At 34.7% G+C, this 21,454-nt stretch overlaps 1 protein-coding gene across 1 annotated transcript in view; it reads right to left on the reverse strand.

Moving 5' to 3' along the window:
• The window catches only part of LOC121415538 (protein unc-13 homolog A-like), a 66,790-nt gene that overhangs the window by 7,133 nt on the left and 38,203 nt on the right, over positions 1 to 21,454 (reverse strand). Inside the window, exon 3 of the mRNA XM_041608774.1 lies at positions 13,147 to 13,246. Coding sequence (XP_041464708.1) covers positions 13,147 to 13,246 — 100 coding nt within the window. The remainder of the gene's footprint in view (positions 1 to 13,146; positions 13,247 to 21,454) is intronic.

Here is a 21,454-nt window from a genome sequence, read left to right on the forward strand (position 1 = left end):
CATATTTGCAATCCATCCTAAACCTTTGTGTTACAGAGCCCTGATCACAAAAGCAGTCTGGTTTGGAGGAGTATTTTTTTTTATAAACACAAGATATAAATCAAGGGGAAATTGGAGTCTTGGCAACAATGAAAGTGCATCTAGACAAGTGAACGTGGGAAAGAAACCATATAACGTGTTTACAGAAACAAGACCTTGGAAGATCCAGATAACGAATAACACATCTGAAAGGAGGGTTGTGCATGATGTGGAATCCAAAGCAAAAAAAAGGTCGATGAGTAAAGAAACTGTCGGGGTGGGTAGGAGAGTAAATTGCTTCATAACAATAGAAAATTAATATTGATTTTTGATACGATCACAGAGCGTGTTTTGATAGTTTGGTGCTTGCTCAAGTAGATACGATGAAGGAATCGTTCGTTTCAGGGTCAAGAAATAATATCAGGGATAAAAAGAAAGTGATATGAGGTCCCTGTTTCACAAAGGCCTATGATTATGAAAACTTCTTTGCCAAAATGGTATAAGTATAATTGAAACTTTGAGTGGCTTCCGGGTCACGTAACACGAAGGTTAGCCATTAATTGCACGTTTGATTTTCATGATTAATTGTACCTTGTAACTTCTGAGGGTTTCCATGGCGAAGAACCTACTACACTTACTGTACATTGTACATTGTAGTCAATACGATTGCTAATATTTGCGTTACAGGCCCTCGGACCCCCATTAACATGTAAATACCATGACAAATACCATAATGATGATCAGTGGCTCATTATGCAACAGATACCAGGTGCTGATAGCAACAGGAAATGAGAACATGTCAAGGGACACAGAAATGCAGAAAAGTATCAAAAACACTGGAGTCAGATTACCCCTTTTCCCTACAAGAACGTAACATATTATTATGAGCATGGATAATTATAAAGAAAGAAATATGTAAAGCATGAAATAACACCGAACAAGAAAAGGGAATGACAAGCATTAATTGTTACAACAGACCCCCCTGACATAAAGCTAAGCTTATTTTTATGACTAATTGTACACAATAATGAATGGAATCGATCACAGAAATTAGCCCCTGACCAATTGCTAAGCTTTGTGCTACAAGGCCCGACAGTAATCTAGTATGTAAAATGTAAAGCAATGACAGTATGGATGTGTATTTAACATTGGTAGTTAATTCACAAGCACAAAAAAAATGTTGATGAATGAACTCATTCTGTAATTGAATGAATGATCTTCTATGATATGTTTTAACTCTTGGATGATTGGTATTAAAAAAATAAGCATTTATGGTTAAGTAATACAGAATTCAAATGACCAGCAATATTCAAAATTTAGGTAATACAGATGACATATATCACCATAATTGTTATTAGTCATCAATTTTTTTTTCTTGATTCCCTTCTTCTACATCTACCACAGATTTAACAAAAACATATTTTCTTTTCTTTTAGAAAAATATGAAAAATGATCATCATAGCAAAAACCTATTGCAATAAATAAGACTTCTTTAAATTTTAGTTCTTAATTTGAAATATTCTTTTAAACATGAAAAATAATGAGAAAAAAATGGAATACTCTACTTTTTTGTACGTTTTCAAAACATGAAAACTTTCAATCATCTGCAAATTAAATTATAATTCCCTGCCTTAAATCTTTGATTTGAAGGGGAAAATGCTTTCATGAAAATTTTTAATAAGGTAATACAGGTGACGTATAAAACCAGAATCACGACTAGTTATCGGCACATTTTTTTTCCATTCCCTACTTCTACATCTACCACAGATATAACCAGAACATGTTTACTTTTCTTTCAGAGAAATATGAAAAATAATCTTAACAACAATAACCTATTGCAATGAATAGCACATCTTTATATTTTAGTTCTAGATATGAAATATTCTTTTAAACAAATAAAATAATGAAAATATGAAAAACTACTTTTTTAAGATTTCAAAATATGAAACAGTTCAATCATCTGCAAATTAAGTTATAATTCCCTGCCTTCAAAATCTCTCTCTTTCATTTGAAGGAAAAAATGCAAGCAGCCTTCATGAAAATTAAATCATGAAAAAAAGGAACGAATGCAAGTTTTGTCTATAGATAAAACCTTTTTGAATGTCATCCTACGTTTTCTTGTGGATGTAATGAAGCACTCTACTGCATTTTTTCTACTGCTACAGACATTCCAATTATTTCCACTACAATTTCATTCATTTATCTATGTGGTTACCTTGCTAATCAAATCTCTGTTTACATTAGTTGTCACCCCTTTTTATCTCGTACAGAGTAAATGTGTTCATTCCCTGTTGAATACAGGTGCAGAATGTGGGTATGACCCGACATATATCCATGATCACAAGAAACCAATCTTGCAAGAACTCCACGTTCAGACACCAATTATTAAAATTTGAATGCAGTCATGCTCAACTTTCAGGACCCACAGTAAGCTTTCAAAATGCTTTTCACCAGTAACTTTTCCTATTGTAGTATTAACCTGTTGAGTACTAAGGTCTGTGATTCCCATAGGCTTTGTACGATGATCACCCAGTTCCAGTAGACTAGAAGTTAAAGAGAAATGCCAGTAGTTGCAGTAAACACTGATTTCATGAGAAAGTCTGTAAAACCAGGCTTAATTGTCAGTATATCATCGAGGATCTAGATCTGGTACAGTCGCATAAACTGAACTTTGTGAAATCTTGAAATCTACGCTGAAAAATATTCACACTGAAGATCACCAACACAGATAAGCACACGTGGGACAGTGTATTATTATTGCTTTGAATGTCGTGCCTGACGCTTGACCCGAATCCTGTGCTTATTTGCTAATTTCTCAGCAATTACACAATTTCTTCCAGAATCCTTTGGCACATATTCTTTATTTATACAAACAGACACTTTGGTGGTCATTTCATTGGATTCTGTACGAACTCATTTTGATATCATTACCAAAACTGGCATTTACCTTTAATGCAAATCTAGAATACACTACCAACCATTGATTTCAAATGTGATATGGATGAAACACACACTCAAGGGAGTGACAATATACCATAATTTACATAATCTTTCATGTGGTATTTCATTCAAAGCTATAGACAAACCATGAATGCTGACAGCCATCAATGTTGTGGAAACTCTCAATAAAAGCTTAGTCATAAATATAACTTCAGTGAACAGTTTCTTTGATACGAGTTTAGCATACATATTCAGCACGTTTCAAAATAATCATCCCACCTTCAAATATCAAGCACATAGGGACCAGACAGCTGTCTAATTGGAAACCATTTTTTTCTATCAAAGATTGTAAAGCCTAATATTTGTGCATTGTTTCACCCTCCATAAAAAAAACCATATCACTAATATACAACAAAATTCAAAGTTCAGTAGACAATGCAGTTTCACTTGAAGAACCTTGTGAGAAACCCTTTTGAAAGAAACCTCCACTCCTCCTCATTACAAGTCACTTTCATCTTCATAACAAGCTACACCGTCTTTTGAAGATTATGAAAGATGGCATCGGGTGTGAGCTTCTGAAGTCGTATTAATTACAAGGTGATATATGAAAAAAAAGGGGGGGGGTGTTGTGGGTGTCCACTGATTCAAACTCATAGGCCATTGAGCCTTCATCTCAAATATTCATTTACTCTGGACAACATCAACATGAAATTGAAGTCTAAAAAAAATGAATAGATGCAAGTAGAAGTTATCATTAGAGAGTAATATGTGAACAGGTCATTAGGCCTATAATCTAAAAAGGTTTCAAATGTAAAGCAATCACTTGGAAATTTGAAAAGCAAGGTATTACAATGAGATCATCAGGCTGCACATCTTATCTTCTGTATTCAACCTTTCATGAGCAGTTTTGTATAAATATCATGTCTTCAAGTAAACTTTCACAAAAATTAGCCTAATAATAATACTAATAGTAATAACAGTATATTTATCCAGGGTAGCCACTCCAATTCTGAAAAACAGTTCTCCGAGCGGGCCCTGCTATTAAGTGCCTTGTCAAAAGTACCCTGCCTAAAGTACCTTGTCAAAGTCTGAGCCACGTCTTTTGCGTTGCAATCCTGCAACCAGCGTTTTATTACCCGATACGACATTTCATCACACATTTAAACAATGGGAATGCAGAAAAAACGTTATGAAAAGACACAAAAGCCTAAATTCACAAAGGTAGTTTTTAAAACCATCGGTTGATCCCACGCTTTATGCAGATTTCCTGTATAAATTACGCTTATTTACCGTGTTCATTAAAAAATTCCAGTGCTGATGAGCGCTTTTGTCAGTGTGCCAAATTGACGCCTGTTCTGATGGTTAAGTGCGCTATTTTATTCATGAGTCCACTGTTTGAAAAGAGGATTCATTAATTCAAAACAGTGGACTCATGATAAAATAGAGTGAATAACCATGACAACAGGCATCAATTTGGCGCACTGTGACAAAAGCGCACATCGGCATTGGACATTTTTTAATATACACGGTAAATAAGCGTAATTTATACAGGAAATCTACATAAACCATGGGTTCAACCGATGGTTTTAAAAACCACCTTTGTGAATTCAGGCCAAAGTGCCTTTACACCAGGATTCCTGCTAAAAGATGCAGCATAGACATTTGACAATGTACCTAAGAACACACTGATCCGTTTATTAAAATCAAGAATTGTTATTCTTTCTTGTGCTGAAAATTTTCTTGCATTATTATTAGGGTAGCAAAACAGAAAATCTAAATATAGAGCTGATTTACATGAAAGAAATGTGTCCTTATATTAGCATTGTCAAAAGATTCATAATAAGCATGGAGGGAGAATGGTGAGCATTTTTTTTTATATCACATAAAAATATGTGATACATGATGCGTCCATGTAATTAATTGTATGAACTAGGCTTATCATTCTCAGGGGTTCAATTAATGTTTTATAGCCTGTGGCCCAGACATGGAATAGTGTGTGTGCAGCACTTTGTAACCAAAAGGAAAAGGCCCTATATCAAATGACTCTTGGATTGCATTTGACTGGATAGGACTGTTTTAAAAAATATTGCGATAACAAGTTAGAGCAGACACTGTTACTTTATAAGAATCATTTCTTGGTGAAAAAGCTTCATTGTTCTTCTTCAAGGAAAATGTAAAAATTCATCAACTTGGATGGATCCACATCATACATGTACTAGTATGAACAGTTCTATGTTATCCAAGCATTTTTTTACCCTCCAAGAAAGACAACTAAGCCAAGGTTTATAATGCATATTGAAGAAAAGAAAACCGACATACTCACGTTTCATGACTGGATAACTCGTAGCAAGATTAATAAGTCATTACCATAATCGAACGCAATACTTGATCACTATTTCCTGGAATGATCATATATCTACCAAAGACCAAACTTAGATCCATTTCAAATCAAATCTAATCATAAACTAGAAGTTATAAAGCAATGCCGCTAGGATCAAGTTTTTGGAATATTATCTCCAGGTGGCATTTTGGTAGTAATTAATATTCATCTTCAAAATTCTCCCCAAAGATAAAACCATCTGTCATTGGAAGAGCTCTATATCCAATGCCCCATCACTGAACTCTCCATATCAGCCCTTGGGTATAGGGTGTTTTAAACAAATGCATAAATAAACATTACTTAACCTGTAATTTTTGTCACTCCCACTGGTTGACTACAGGGATCACTAATTTCAAAAATTTACTCCATGATCCCATAGAAATTGTTTCTCTATGAGATGTGTCTTTTTATAAGGTGCAAATTGAGAGCGAAGTTGGCTCAGTCGGTGAAATGTCTGCCCGTCGAACCAAAGATCATGGGTTCAAGTTCACCCAAGGCGGATGACTGAAGCCAGTGCATAATGTGTAAACATCTCTCCCCTGTTCCATAGAGGCAGGCTGTGTTACAGAGGAAAACACTCTGTCCCTCAGATAGGATGTTAAAGCAGGCCCCGTATAAAGGATAGTCACCACCTTTGCACGTTAAGAACCCACTGCACTATTGCTTCGGTCACAACTGTGGCAACCAACCGATAAGTTGCCTGCTCGGGTGCCACTGGAAATTAAGGCATCGCCCAACAATTTTTTTAGATGTCAAGCGGGATGTAGAAAGACTTATCGGTGGCCAAGCGGTACCCTGTCCATTACCCATTACTCAGGGCCAAATCTGGGTCAAATCAAGAAAGTTTTCTGTTTGACGTCCGAGCAGTGATCAGCTGATGAACAACCGATTCCTGGGCAGTCTCCCGGCCAAAGACGGCGACCACTTCGGATCCGAGCGTATTTAGGGCGGCGAATGAAAAGTGAGCAGGTGCCTCCCTAATTTTATCTCCGCACTAAATCTTGAGCGGCGACTGAGCGATGCCCAAAAACAAGTGGTGCCAAGGCGAAATTGGCTAAAAAACTCGCCACCTAGTCGCCTGAGCAGGCTAAGTTTGGGGTTGTGACCTTAGCATATGCATATAAGAGTAGGGGGAAACCCTGGTGTAGTGGTCGACCTGCACTCCCCTAATCATTTATATCCGGAGAGACCTGCGGGTCACAGTGATTCAGTTCCCTTTTCGCCTCCCAGGCACAGGTGATGCCAAACACATAACAATTGGCAACTCTTCAAGGACTGAAGTCATCATTGAAGTCATCGAGAGCGAAGTTGGCTCAGTCGGTAAAGCGTCTCCCCGTTGAACCAAAGATCAAGTTCACCCCGGGCGGATGACTGAAGCCAGTGTGTTGTGTGTAAACGTCTCTCCCCTGTTTCATAGATGCAGGTTATTCTACATTGGAAAACACTCTGTCCCTCGGATAGAACGTTAAATGGAGGCTTTGTGTGTAGAGGAGAATCACCACCTTTGCACGTTAAGAATCCACTGCACTGTTCGAATAAGAGTAGGGGGGAAACCCCGGTGTAGTGGTCCACCTGCATTCCCCAAACCAGTTATCGGGAGGAGAGACCTGCGGGTCACAGTTCTGTGTGCGTGCCCTTGTAGGCGACCCAGATTGGCTGGCTCCTCCAATGCGCCTTTGAATGTCTTTGAAAGATATATGGTGCTATACAAATGCTGTGCATCATCATCATCATTGAAGCAATTGTCATCCCAGCGGTATGTGGAATACTGAATCAGGGCATCCCCAAATATCAATAATATCAACATGAAGGCTGCAATCTTGTATCCCTCTTATTCAATGTGCAGAGTTACACCCCTTTTGAATTTATCTTCACCCAGGATATAGCCCATCCCCTCTTCCCTGCAAGAGAATCTATTTATCCAGTAACCTTTCTTCATCAAATTTACTAATTCTTTGAAGATCATGCCAAATTTAGATCTCACTGATCGTCCATAAGATCTGACGACATAATCCTTACTAGATATTTTCAAGCCACTAAATTTGCGCCATATACTGAAATCAATTAAGCTGACCAAGTCAATATGCTCAATCGTTGACCATGAGTTCTCCCAAGACTGCATCTAATAAACATTTCTACGTCAAAGAACCCTCATTTCTGCTACGAAAATTTATCTCCTTAACTCATGGGAATCAATTCTGGTCAGGCATGAATGCTAAGTAGAATATGATATGGCTATTTATTGGTAAATTGATATGGGCAAACTAAGTCTTATGGATCTAATAATTGATTTGGTAGCATTGCCATATGGCAACCATTACATTGGTTTTTTTTCTCATTTTCTGATAGAAAATATAAAATCATGAAATCAGTGGTCCTGTTTTTGAGAATTTTCATATCAAAATGTAATCTGTAATAGTTTTACTCTGCACTTTCCAAATGATGAAAATGATTAGTTTCCATATAAGGTAATAATACATTGTTGAACATAAAGAGTATAAGTAATTACTGATATTGAAGGATAATTTTGGTGTTTTCCAAATAGTGGAAATTAGTTTCCCTATCAGGTAATAAAATTTAATATAAAGATTATAAATCATTCTTGTTCTTGAAGGATAAAAACGTGATTTTTTTTAAAATATGTTTTGAAATGAGAGAATGGGACTGAATCATTAACCAGTATGCCATTAGTGCTGGGCTTAAAATATTCTGCAGCTAAATGGACTGCTTATCTTCTGGAACCTACTTTAATGGGCAACATCATGTTAATCAAATTTTGTACATGTCAACACAAATTGATCCCACACAGCTAGCCTCCATGTGCTTATTCCTCCCCCAAACAACTCAATATAAATTCTGTACACGTCTGAGAGAGTAATTAAGCTTCAGATAATGACAAAACAAATTCCATTATGAGCATGATAATGGAATTATTATGACTACAAGGTTTTTATGACTTTCCTGGCTTTTGTATATGAACCAACCTATATTGATATACATACAATTTGCGGTTAGATACATGTTGCTACAAAGAAATGAAAAGTGACAAATTATGGCCCCTAATGAATAAATGAATATATATGCACATAAACACATATATAAAAAATAATCAAATCAATAAATAAACAAATAAAAAATAGCAAATAAATACATGAACATTAAAAAAATGATAACAATGATTTAAAAAATACATTCAATGGGCCAATTCATATTACAACAGTAAACAAAGAGGCTTTAATAGGGGAAAATAATAATTTCTAAACAATTTTTGGGGCATTACTCCTATTCCGGTTCACGGCTAAGTCGCTGCATGGCAAGCAGTAGATGGCAGGTTCGAATCACACTGGTTCCAATTACTTCTGACTTATAATTATCATCACATATCGAGCATGCAATCTTGAACACATAGGAGTGCTGCAATGCCGAAAAATTTGTATAAAATCTTATTACAGCAGCAAAGAAATATTGGCAATGATCAATAATTTCATAACATTGATCAAGTTAATGCCAAGTTATGCTGTGGATTAGCTCCTGCAGCAATAAGTGCCACCCCCCCCAAAAAAAAAAAAATGAACGAACGAACGAATGAATGAAAAAATAAATAAATGAATAAATAAATGGATGGATGGATGGATAGATAATAATCAATTGCCCGATTTTGTGTGAACCTGTATTAATCTTTAAGCTAATGATGGATGCGTATCAGATGAATGGGAGAATAAAGCAGGAAATCATTAAAGGAAACCAAAACCCACGAATAGAAGCAATCTTATTGGAAAGAGTAAAATGAGAGGAACAATTTAAAAAAGTTTCATCAAAATCGGTTATGAAATAAACAAATTATGGACAATTAAAAAGTCTTGTACTTACTATGTGGATCCTCAAATTGGCAAACGTGCTTCAAAATGGCTGATTTTGTGGAATACTCTCCATTTGTTTTGTACACATATTTTCATATTTTCCCCTTTATTTTACATATTTCATATTATCTCCTCCTGATCTTGATATGGTGTGGATTATATTTTCCCATTACATATATTGTGCTCAGAAGGAGGCAAGATGCAATTTGAAAGATAATGAGGAAAATCTGAAAATTTGTGTACAAAACAAATGGAGAGTTGTTCACAAAATCAGCCATTTTGAAGCATGTTTGCCAATTTGAGGATGCCCATAGAAAGTACAAGAGTTTTCAAACTCCCATAACTTGCTTATTTCATAACCGATTTTGATGAAACTTTTTTTAAATTGTTCCTCTCATTTTACTCTTTCCAGTAAGATTACTTCTCTTCTTGGGTTTTGGTTTCCTTTAACTGCCTAATCAAAATATAAGAAATCAACACATGCTTTGCAGTATTATGATCACTTTAGGAGAAATATGTAGGCTTTTGCAGTATAAAAAGAATAGGAAAGTCATTGCTGAAATAATGCATAAATTTCAGGGCCTATATTGTTCTGGAGTATTATGATCACTTTAGGAGAAATATGTAGGCTTTTGCAGTATAAAAGAATAAGAAAGTCATTGCTGAAATAATGCATAAATTTCAGGGCCTATATTGTTCTAGAGTATTATGATCACTTTAGGAGAAATATGTAGGCTTTTGCAGTATAAAAAGAATAAGAAAGTCATTGCTGAAATAATGCATAAATTTCAGGGCCTATATTGTTCTAGAGTATTATGATCACTTTAGGAGAAATATGTAGGCTTTTGCAGTATAAAAAGAATAGGAAAGTCATTGCTGAAATAATGCATAAATTTCAGGGCCTATATTGTTCTAGAATAGTAAATAAAATATATTCTGCTGGAAAGCACTTATCTCCCTTTCCCACTAAATCCTATTTAATTCCATTGCTTCTCAGTGTGGTTATTTGATTTACTGTAATCCAATATTGCTATCATGCTTCACCACACCACACCACACAGCCCATTTTCAAGTGCAGTGTCAGGATTTCAAAGCATTCCTTCTTTAAGTATTAAAACTGAAGAAAATTCCCTCCATTTCTCTCTCGTCATCCTGTTTAATATGGGCTAAATCAATACGGATAATATGGTATGAGTATATTTCCCACACTACTTTTATGGATATCATTCCAGGAATTTCATTATAAGTAGAAATGGAAAGGGCAATAGCCACATCATCTTTAAAAAGACATATAGGCTTGACCTATGAGCTTTAAGAAAATAATTGGTCTTCATTTCTGAGGATGACACATAATAAGGGAGGGGTCTCCTGTTATCTACAGGTAAATTACCAGTTCGATTTTCAAGAGATATCATCACAAAGGGCCAACTAAAGTACTTTACACTTAAATTTCATTTCCATTGCTCTTTAATACTTGATTGCTCTTGTTTTTTTTATGTCATTCAAAATAAGATCTTTGTACTCATTAATACTATCTTTATGAATGAATCAGCCATCCACACAGTTTTGCTATGCTTATACACCTTTGCAGAAGCAAAGAATACAAATTCAAAAAAGTTACACTCTACAAAATGGAAAACCTGAAAAAAGGGTAATAAATCATTTAAAAAGGTTGAGAAATGACAGTAACTATAATAAGGGAGAAAAATGCTGCCATTCCTCAAACCTTTCCACCTTTTTCGTCTTTTGTGTTCTTAGAGTGTATTCTGAAAAAAAAAAAAAGGTTTAGTTTAAACCCTTATGATAAGATCAATCTCTCACTATTCTGCTACAAAGAGTGGGGGGCCTTTGTAAAATGAAAACAAACTTTGTCTGCTTTTTTCTTATTTTATAAGACCTCAGGATTTTGTAGTTGAATTTATATCCTGTAGAAATGGATCATTGTTATAGTGAGGACATGTTTATAAAATCAGACAAAAACTACCTACATGTAAAGTTATTCTGACACCCTATTTTTCATTGAGTAATTTTTCTTCACCAATATTGAAGCGCTCCACCAAAAAATCATGGCAAGAAGATTGACTTTCAAAACTGAGCATTCCAAGTTTAAGATCATCCATATGAAAATGTTTGTAAATCGGTGAGATCAAAGCCAAGCTCCATCTCCCGGATTGCATGGATCTTTCATGAATGGATGGGCCTGACTAACATCTAATTTCCCTTCTTTTTGCCAAGAATGTTTGTTTTCTAATAAACACTCCACCACATGAGTAATGGAAGGCATTATTGAAATCTCACATGATTAAAAAGCGTTCCTGTGCTTAGCATTGCACAGAGCCCGAAGCTTGGGAATTTCATTCAATTCAGCCAACCGCCCTGTATAAATATCATTATCCCATTTTGCTGAGCTTGAATAATGAATGTTTTCATTGATCTTTACCTACACAAATGTTGCAAGGGACTTATATCTTTAAATTTGTTATTCCGCATTATCACAGAATAGGAAGTTAAAACTGAAGAAGTCTTCATTTCATTCTGAAACTGAAGAGGAAAATCTTTTGCATCAAAAGAATAAAACCATTTCGATCATTTAGAATGTTTATTATAGACTTTTATACTGTTTTCTCCATAAGGTCTAGCAAAAGGAAATCACACTCAAATGAAGTCAATTAAAATGCTAATTTGTGAAATCTCTAAAATATTTCCAGGATCAAATTTCAACATCCTACTCACAAATTATCATTAACATGACAAACGGATATAACCACAAGATTAACATCTTTCGGTTTCTTGCGGTTTACACATATCCAACTCACAAATAATCCTTCACATGAATATGGAAAATGACTAGGACCACAAGAAAAACATCTTTCCGTATATTCGTGGCTACACATCTAGCTTCTAGGCTAAACTCAATAGGTTAAGATTTCTTGAAGCGAGGAGTCAAGTAGTCTTGCCTGGTGAAATCATGGTCACTTGTTAAAGGACACTTAAGATCTATAGAACAGGTCATCCTGACCTTCAATCCCAAAACAAGGGTACTACTCATGGTAATGTTCACACGGGTGTTTGTTGAGGTTGGATTTAAAGAATAAAAGTTAGGGTGCATTCCCACTTTCAATTTAAAATGGCTGAATAGAGACTATTTTTTTTTTCAATTTAGATTTATATAATGGTTCATCTTCATCTTGAAGGTTGCAAAAAAATCCAATTGAATTTCACCCCAAAAAAATCCAGGAGCAATGCAAAAAACAATTCTAACTCTTCACCAGTACATTCACACAAAGGTCTAAATGTCTAAATATCTATATTGAAATGGTTACAGAAATATGCACAAAAGTAAAAAAATGATTCAAATAAATAATAAAAAAGATTAGGTTTCTTCTTATACTCAGCTCATTTCATGAATGATTCTTTTAAACCTAGAGTGTTTGAATATGTTTTGAATTGATAGTGTATTTAAAGTGTTTGAATATCAGTTCAAACCATATTTGAGAGTTGCGGAGGGGGCATATGGGACCTGCATCCCTCTATATCTTGAAAATTTCCCATTTAACATAAATGTTAATACAGCTAAATCTAATTAAAAAAATAATCTGAACCCTCATTTGGAAAATGTCTCTTTGTGCCCCCTCTATGTTGAAATCCTGGATCCGCCAATGCAGCATTACTGTTTTAGCAACATGTTATCAATATTAGAATACGAATGCGGGGGGGGGGGGTCACCAAGAGTTCAAAGTAACTTTGAGCCTTGCTCAACTGCTAATGTGCACATGCTATTTATAGCATAATCTGACTGATGGATACGCAGTAGTACATGTCCAATCAATGCACATGATCCAACCAATAACGGCAAAGCATCATGTAGGGCATTCTACTGAAATTTAAGTGCAACCGACCCTCAGTCACATCTAAATGTTTGTGAAACACCCCCCTGTGATTACTTACAACATGAAATCTTGCTCCCACAGAGGGTGATTTCCCTTCACTGCTACAGTCGTAGACTTCACATTCTGAAGCTTCAGTGTCACGTAAGAATTGAATTTTTCTGAAAAAAGAGGAAGTTAGAAGATTATTTTAACAGCATTCAAAATCTTTGTAAGATATGAACATACTTAATGACTGATAGAAATCCTTCAATTAAAGAATATGCATGTACAGGACTATATAGTTCAGATATATTTTTTCAAGATTCAGTCTCAGAAAATTGAAGATATCATATGGTGAAAAATCAATTTATGAATTTCAGAATAAACGAGTTGATTTGCTCATTCAGTAAGGTTACCTAAATACTTGACCTTTCAAGCCAATGAGGCAATATTCCATTAAATTTGATTCAAATATCTTTGTAAAGTAATGTTTTGTTACCATATTCTATATTTTCAGTTAAATTGGGTCATTTATACTTAAGTACAGAATGCAGAACATCTTCAAAACTCTTTGCAAATTGACCTTCACCACTCTTCCAACCTTGACATCTTACACCAGGGTGTTTTAATTATCCTTTTAAGCAAGGTGCGGGTGCTATGTGTTATTTTGAAGGAATTGGGTATGTTTTTATTGTGTTTTAGTCATAAATGTCATTATGTAAATGTTTATCATCAGCAGCATTATCGTCAAATCATCTTCATCATCATCATCATCACCATCATCATAATCATCAACAACATCATCATCTTCATCCTTTATCTTCTCTCTCCTCCTTTTCCCTTTCCTTCATCTTTTCTTCTTCCTTCTCATTTTCCCCTCGTCATCTTCATCCTTCACATCCCCCTCCTCTCCATCATCCCAACCCTCATCATCATCACTAACACCACCATCATCATCATCACCACCACCCTCATCATCATCATCATCACCATCATCATCACCACCACCAACACCACCACCACCCTCATCATCATCATCATCATCATCATCATCATCATCATCATCATCACCACCACCACCACCACCACCATCATCATCATCATCATAAAATATTTTTTCTTTACAAAATTACCTGCAATCTTTATAACAGAATAAAAATTCAACCACATCACATATCATGCGAAATATGATGAAGTCTGTCAAGTAAAGAAAAGATGGGTAACACTTAGGGATAAAAGACAATCTGACTCTAGTCATGCAAAATGGGACAAAAATCCCCTCCAGACCGGTGGATCTAGGATGGAGTAAGGTCAAGGAAAGCAAAGATCTTTGGAAGATGACTTGGCTTTTATCTCCTCGACTGGAGTTGATCCTCTAGACTATGGTAAGAGGAAGGGATGGCTTCATTACGTCACATTATCTTAGAGAAATAATCACTCATATCTAGCGAGTTCCATATACCAACTCATCCATACGTCAATTGCCAATCATCTGTTCACACCAGTAAAAATTCACATACAAAACAAACACACATTGCAGTGGCACATATACAGAATCGCTGGGTAGCCAATGACTGATGTTACAAATGCAATAAAAAAATATATAAATATCTTGGTTTTCCAAGATGATTTCTGTAAAACTGATCAACCATAAAGACTATGAACTAGACCAACTGATACATGAGAACAATAAGGCATTAATCCCCTAATAATATTGATAATAATCACTTCTAAGATGCATACCATATAATCAGTCTATATGCTTGTGGAAGATCTGTTTTAATATTGTATAGGGGGTAATACATGTGCTTAAGAAAGTGTGTTTTTAAAACATATTTTGGTGCCATTTTCCCAAGGCTCTATCACCAAAAGCCACAGAGTTTACTAGTATTTCAGAGAAAAGATCCATTGATTGTTAATCAATATTTTGGCTGGGTTGATATTTTTTGTGATTTTAAGGAAATCCTGAAGAATAAGCTTTTTGTTACATAAAAAGTTAGCTGTATGGCTTGACTACAGCTGAACTAGTTGATAGGACACTTCATACTACATCTATTTATTTACAATGTAAATTGGTTTGATGAAAACATACATTCAACACACATGTACATGAAGCAGCAATAGGCTACAGAAAAAAATGTATTCCCCCCAAAAAAAATAAAGTAACATTTCAAATCAAAGGGGTAAAATACAGTAACACACACATAAATGTTTATATATGTAGAAGATAGTTAAATTACATTACTAGGAAGATATAAATAGAAACACAGAGCTCTATCAAAAACGAATTCAACAGATATACATTGTTTCTCGCTTGTCTGAAATGGGTTAAGAGGCCAACATACTTGCTGAACTGTACTTTATCACTCAAAGGGCACAGAAATTATGTCTACAAGCTAACCATTGCTTTTACAAAGTAGATCACTGCAGTGGCCATGCATCATAATCATTCCAGGGCACATTATCTTGGTGACACAACATTTGCTCCTCTGACAATTGCTCCGGGCTTAATTTCATCTAAGATGTAGGGTTAGGGTTGTAATAGGGTTTTATGTTAGGTTTGGGGTAGGGTATAGTGTCGATTAGAGTTGGGAATTTAGAGCGGAGCAATTGTCGCCAGAGAAAATGTCCTGGAACCCATTATCATATCCTATTCTATTTAGAAGTCTTTCTTAAGAGGCTTGATGAAATGGTGATTGTGCAATTAATCAATATACAAAAAATATAACTCTGGAAATCACTGATTTATGAACCAGTTATTACGTTCATGAGCGTGGTGCCTTAGCTACACAACGTTGCCTTTCCGCACAAAGGCTGTAAGCGCGCGGGAAAGCAACGCGCTAACAGCCTTTGTGCTGGAAGGCGATGAGTATTGTTGTTCAAGTGCACATGCAAATGTAATATTCTTGCATATTATCAAAGGTGATGATGACATCCGATTGAAAATGACTCTATTTTAATTGAAAGCAAATATTGTGTTGACTACTCTATAAAATCCTCCCCATCACTTACCATCATCATCCATGTTGTCAACCACCATCACCATCAGTACCATTTTTTAAAAATTTATTAGCAATGGCAATTATCATTATTTATCAATACCAACAGTAGCATATAAAGAAATCACTAACATCACCACCACCACCATCACAATCATCAATCGTTGCATCACTGTCAAATTAGCATGAAAGATAAATTTCATACAATAATTCTATAGTTTGTGTATTCATCCTATTACCATAATGATAATACTACCACATCCTTATCTTCTATTTAACCATCATTATTTGCAAATCTGCTAAATAGCAAGCTTCCATGATGCATTTAAATTACCATATTAATTCAGTTGGAAGTAACTCCGTGAGCCTGAACTTCATGATTCTATGCTCTGCATGTTCTAGGTGCTGTACAATTCAGTATTTCACTCACTCAGTCATTGGATGACACACACTGAAAAGTTGAATAACTAATACTTGAAATCGCTAAATTATAGCGAAATGTAACAATTTTGATACCAGAAGTATATTGGTACATATTGGGTGAAAAAATTAAAAGTTGAAAGTTCTTATTGTTATGCCACATAGTTAAAATCTTATTTTTTCTTTCTTTCTCTATTCCAGATCTACATACAGAATGCACAGGAGTTTTCATATCTCTCTGCTGTAATATGCATCCGCTAATTTTCTTTAGGGCTATAGCTCTGTCGGTAGAGCGGGGGATTCATATTTAGGTGACCCGGGTTCGATTCCCACTGGTGCGCTAGTGCCCTTTGGTAAGGCATTAATCCTCGATACCAGGTCCTTCGGAGGGGACTTTACGCCGTCGGTCCTCTGGATGCTTGCTTACAAGCATTCATGCTTTCTTAGCAATCAGGTAAAAAATCACCACCACCACCTATATGTCAAATTATCTCTGGAGTAATCCTCAAGAAAAGTGACATTCAATGTAAATTCCTGGGTTGAATCTCTGATCTGCATGTATTTCTAAAGTGCCTGCCCCCCCATAAAATATACATACATATATATATATATATATATACTAATAATGTATCTTGCTAGCTCCTGGATGAAGGCATACACACTTTGTCCTTCAGGCGCCAGCTTCAATCTGCAAATTATGAAGTAATCAAAAGTATCCATTTTAATTAGTCAAATAGGGAGAATTTACTTTGATGGCATGCAGCCAACTGTGTGAGACAGCCCCTCAAGTTTTATGATGCAATGATTGCGTGCACACTTTCATTAGTGTAAAAGCTTTTCAGGGGGACCTTGGGTCAATTTATTTCATTTGAAAAATACAAAAAAGGGAAAATTACCTTCATATATTTGCAGACAATTTTTAATGAATAAGAGTCTCCCTTGAAAGTGGCATAACAATACAGTACCGGGTATACGTACACATGCTTATTAAGCATCATTGCAGATTTGAAATATGAACTCTGAAATGGAAATGTCTGAAGCCCAATTTTATCATGTGAAGAGATGTTATACAGGGGTAAACTATTCAAATTGTAATATAATTATTCTTGCAATAATCCTGGTCATATTCAAACACGCTTCCTATTAAGCTTTCTACTATCAAAAACGTTTTGCACTTATTCATGTAAGCCTAATGATAAAATGCATTTTAGGTTATATTACCTGTGTTCCTGATCATCATTATAATTGCCATGATCACACAAAACTACCATAACACTATTATCATCTTCATGATTATCATCATTGATTAAATCATTAACAATACCAATACAGAGAGGACCAAGATTAAGATATTTTTCATTGTATTGGGTAACATATTGATAAATGAAAATAACAATCTTCTCTTTGTTATCTTTCAAATTATTATACTTTTCTAAATATCACCAAAGCAGAAAAAAATTATTTGAAGATAAGGATATCCCTCCAAAGCAGTACTAGAATTATTCAGAAATCAAATCATTGAAATCACATTTTGTGTTGATCAATAATTATCAATATGAAAAAAACATAATGCAAGTCAACGAATCTGTAAAAAGGAAACTGTCCATTTCATGCTCAACTGAGTGAGATCAATTCAATCATCTACTGTCCAGCTGTTTGAAATGTACTAAAAATGATGCAAAATGCTAATACATTAATACAGATATAAGTACATGTATAACATTCTGTATGAGTTTGGATGATCAGACCATATTTTTTTTAAAGTGAACTAATACCATATTTTCCAAAATTGTTTTTGTTTGGGGAGAATAACCATTAGACTCTAGAGACTTTTACAAGTCATGTTGAAATTTTTTTGTTTCGGAATTTGTCGGTGTTGCACCAGTTGGAATCCGGTATCCCAATAAATGAATTCACGAAGTACAAAGAATTCACAGATTATACAATATTGATTTCATTTTTAAACAAATATTCATTTAAAAAAACAAGAAAAAAATTATGACAGGAAAAAACTTGCCAATGTTTACTTGGCCATCTTGTTCTCTTTGTTAGTAGCTAAGCTACAAGATGCATATAGTCTGCCGCCCTCTATATCGTCGGCAGTCATCCGAACAATCGTATCACACATACGACGGTGCAAACCCATTTTTGTGAAAATTGACTTTAAAGTTTACCATTATTTTCATACTTAGTTCCCCAGCCTCACAACATATTCAATTGCTTCAAAAATACATGATCGGAAAGACCAAGAAAATTTCTTGACATTGGTATCTTTACTTTACACAGAAGTAAGGATCCAAGAAAATGTTGCAAAAGAACTTCATGCTTGTAATTTTAGTTTGAGTGACTTACATTTTTCCCTGTACAAAATCGCTATAGGGTAGACGCTATACAACATTTTGACTAACCTCAATTTCAATGAGCGCGATCAGTCAAAACGTTGTATCGCTTTTCATGTGCAAAGTCAATGCAGTGCCCATTGCCGATACGACGGTTTGGTTAACCACGCGAATTGAAACCGCGGTCAGTCAAAACGTCATATTGCTCTGTTACAGTACATGTTTCCAATGGGATTAGCGCATTTTATTAAAAATGTGTATGGCACCGCCGTGAAAATCCTCTATCTCAGAAAATAAAATAAATTGCTGACTAAAAATTTGATTATGCATAGAGTAGGACTTGTACTTTCCTTTTCTGCAAAAATCTCAAAATCAATTTTTTTTTAACCAAAATTGACTGATATGACAGTCCGCATGACCACCGACACTATGTGCCTGGTAGCTTAGCTACTAACAAAGTGAACAAGACGGCCACGTAAACATCAGCAAGTTTTTTCCATGTCTTCTCATCACATTTTTCTCGGTGGTCATGTAATGTAACAAAGAATCCTGGGCTCTGATTGGCGAGACTGAATAAAACATACTTGATAATTATGTTAAGATATTCAGAAGAAAATGTTAAACTATGTATTATATTGTTTTAGTAGAATACCAGAACAGAAAAAAACAAAACAGGAACCCACACACATTGGATAGATTCCGGTATTGCATCCGTTCCGACCCAGGCCTACATTAGTAATTAGCAGGTGCTTCCCCTTATATTTTCACTAAAATATTAAATCATAAATTTCAATCTATCTACAGATTACACAGTGTTTAAAGGTCAAGTCCACCCCAGATAAATGTTGATTTGAATAAATGGAGAAAAATCAAACTAGCATAATGCTGAAAATTTCATCAAAATTGGATGTAAAATAAAGTTATGACATTTTAAAGTTTCGCTTATTTTGCACAAAACAAAAATATGCACAACTCAGTGACATGCAAATGAGCCAGTCGATGTCTATCACTCACTATTTCTTTTGTTTTTTATTGTTTGAATTATACAATATTTCATTTTTTTACAGATTTGACAATAAGGACCAACTTGACAGAACCATATAGTATTAAACAATGCCAATTCCACATGTTCAGGGGGGAATTAATAATTGTTTCACTTGACAATGAGGAGAAAATTAGAATATTTCATGTTTCATATAATAAAATACAAAAGAAATAGTGAGTGGATGATGTCATCAGTCGCCTCATTTGCATACCTACCAGGATGTGCACCTAACTGTTTTGAGAAATTAAGTGAAACTTTAAAATGTCGTAACTTTCTTATTTTACATCAGATTTTGATGAAATTTTCAGTGTTATACTTGGTGGATTTTTCTCATTTTATTCAAATCAACTTTTGTTGGGGTGGACTTGTCCTTTAAGACAAAAATAAATGCTCAAGAATGTACAGTTAGCTAGTATATGAAAAGGATGATTACATACATGTAGTACTTCATTAAAGGAGAATGAAACCATTGGAACAAGATAGCTTGTGTGAAAACAGAAAAATCAAAGAAACAGATCAACAAAAGTTTGAGAAAAATTGGACAAATAATGAGAAAGTTATGAGCATTTGAATATTGCGATCACTAATGCTATGGAGATAGCAAATTGGCAATGCGACAAAGATGTGTGATGTTACTTGTGAACAACTCTCCCCATTACTTTAGTATATATTTCACTTGAATTGCCTCTTTTATCACATCTATCCATAGATCATGTGTCTTTCTACATGAGGGAATGTAATACATATTTTTTAAGAATACATCATGGATAGAGAGTTTGTATCATCATAAGAAAAAGTTGTTCATCCTTGTCGCATTGCCAATGGGAGGATCTCCATAGCATTAGTGATTGCAATATTAAAATGCTCATAACTTTCTCATTATTTGTCCGATTTTTCTCAAACTTTCTTTATTCTTATTCTTTGATTTTTCTGATTCTACACAAGCCTATTTGTTCCAAAGGTTTCATTCCCCTTTAAGGATTCACATAGCACAAAGAGTCAAGAGCTTGATGGAAACAGACAAGCAGTGATAATTTTCTCTCTTGGGAGATAAAATATGTTTAACATTCAGAGTGTGTGATAATGACTGAATCCATCTCCTTATCCAGGGGTGGTATTTTAAGATATACCCAACTATCACGAGCTTTGCATACAAAAACTATATCATTTGACCTGATACATCATCCTGAATTCAATTAAGTACTACATGCATGTAATGATTAAACAGTTGTTATGCTAAACACAAACCATTAATTTAGTCTTTAGTGTGTGTAATGTGTGTATTAATGTGTGATACGATAAGCCACAATATCAAACATGTTTTTTCATTTTCAAAATATGATGAAATAAATCAGTCATGACTTACATTATTTCCTATTACATATAAAGACAAAAGAACAAATCCTAAGTTGACAGTTATAATATCAAACAAGTTATGTTTCTTACACTGTGAATTCTGTTAATTGGAAAAAAAAACAAATGAAAAAAAATATCAGCAAACCTTTGAAATTTTAAATGATAATTTTTCAATACAGATTGACCTTCAAGGATATATTTATGTTCTTCGTCATCCAAAGGAAGAAA

The sequence above is a fragment of the Lytechinus variegatus genome, chromosome 5 (assembly GCF_018143015.1).
Source record: "Lytechinus variegatus isolate NC3 chromosome 5, Lvar_3.0, whole genome shotgun sequence".
Classification (NCBI taxonomy): Eukaryota; Metazoa; Echinodermata; class Echinoidea; order Temnopleuroida; family Toxopneustidae; genus Lytechinus; species Lytechinus variegatus.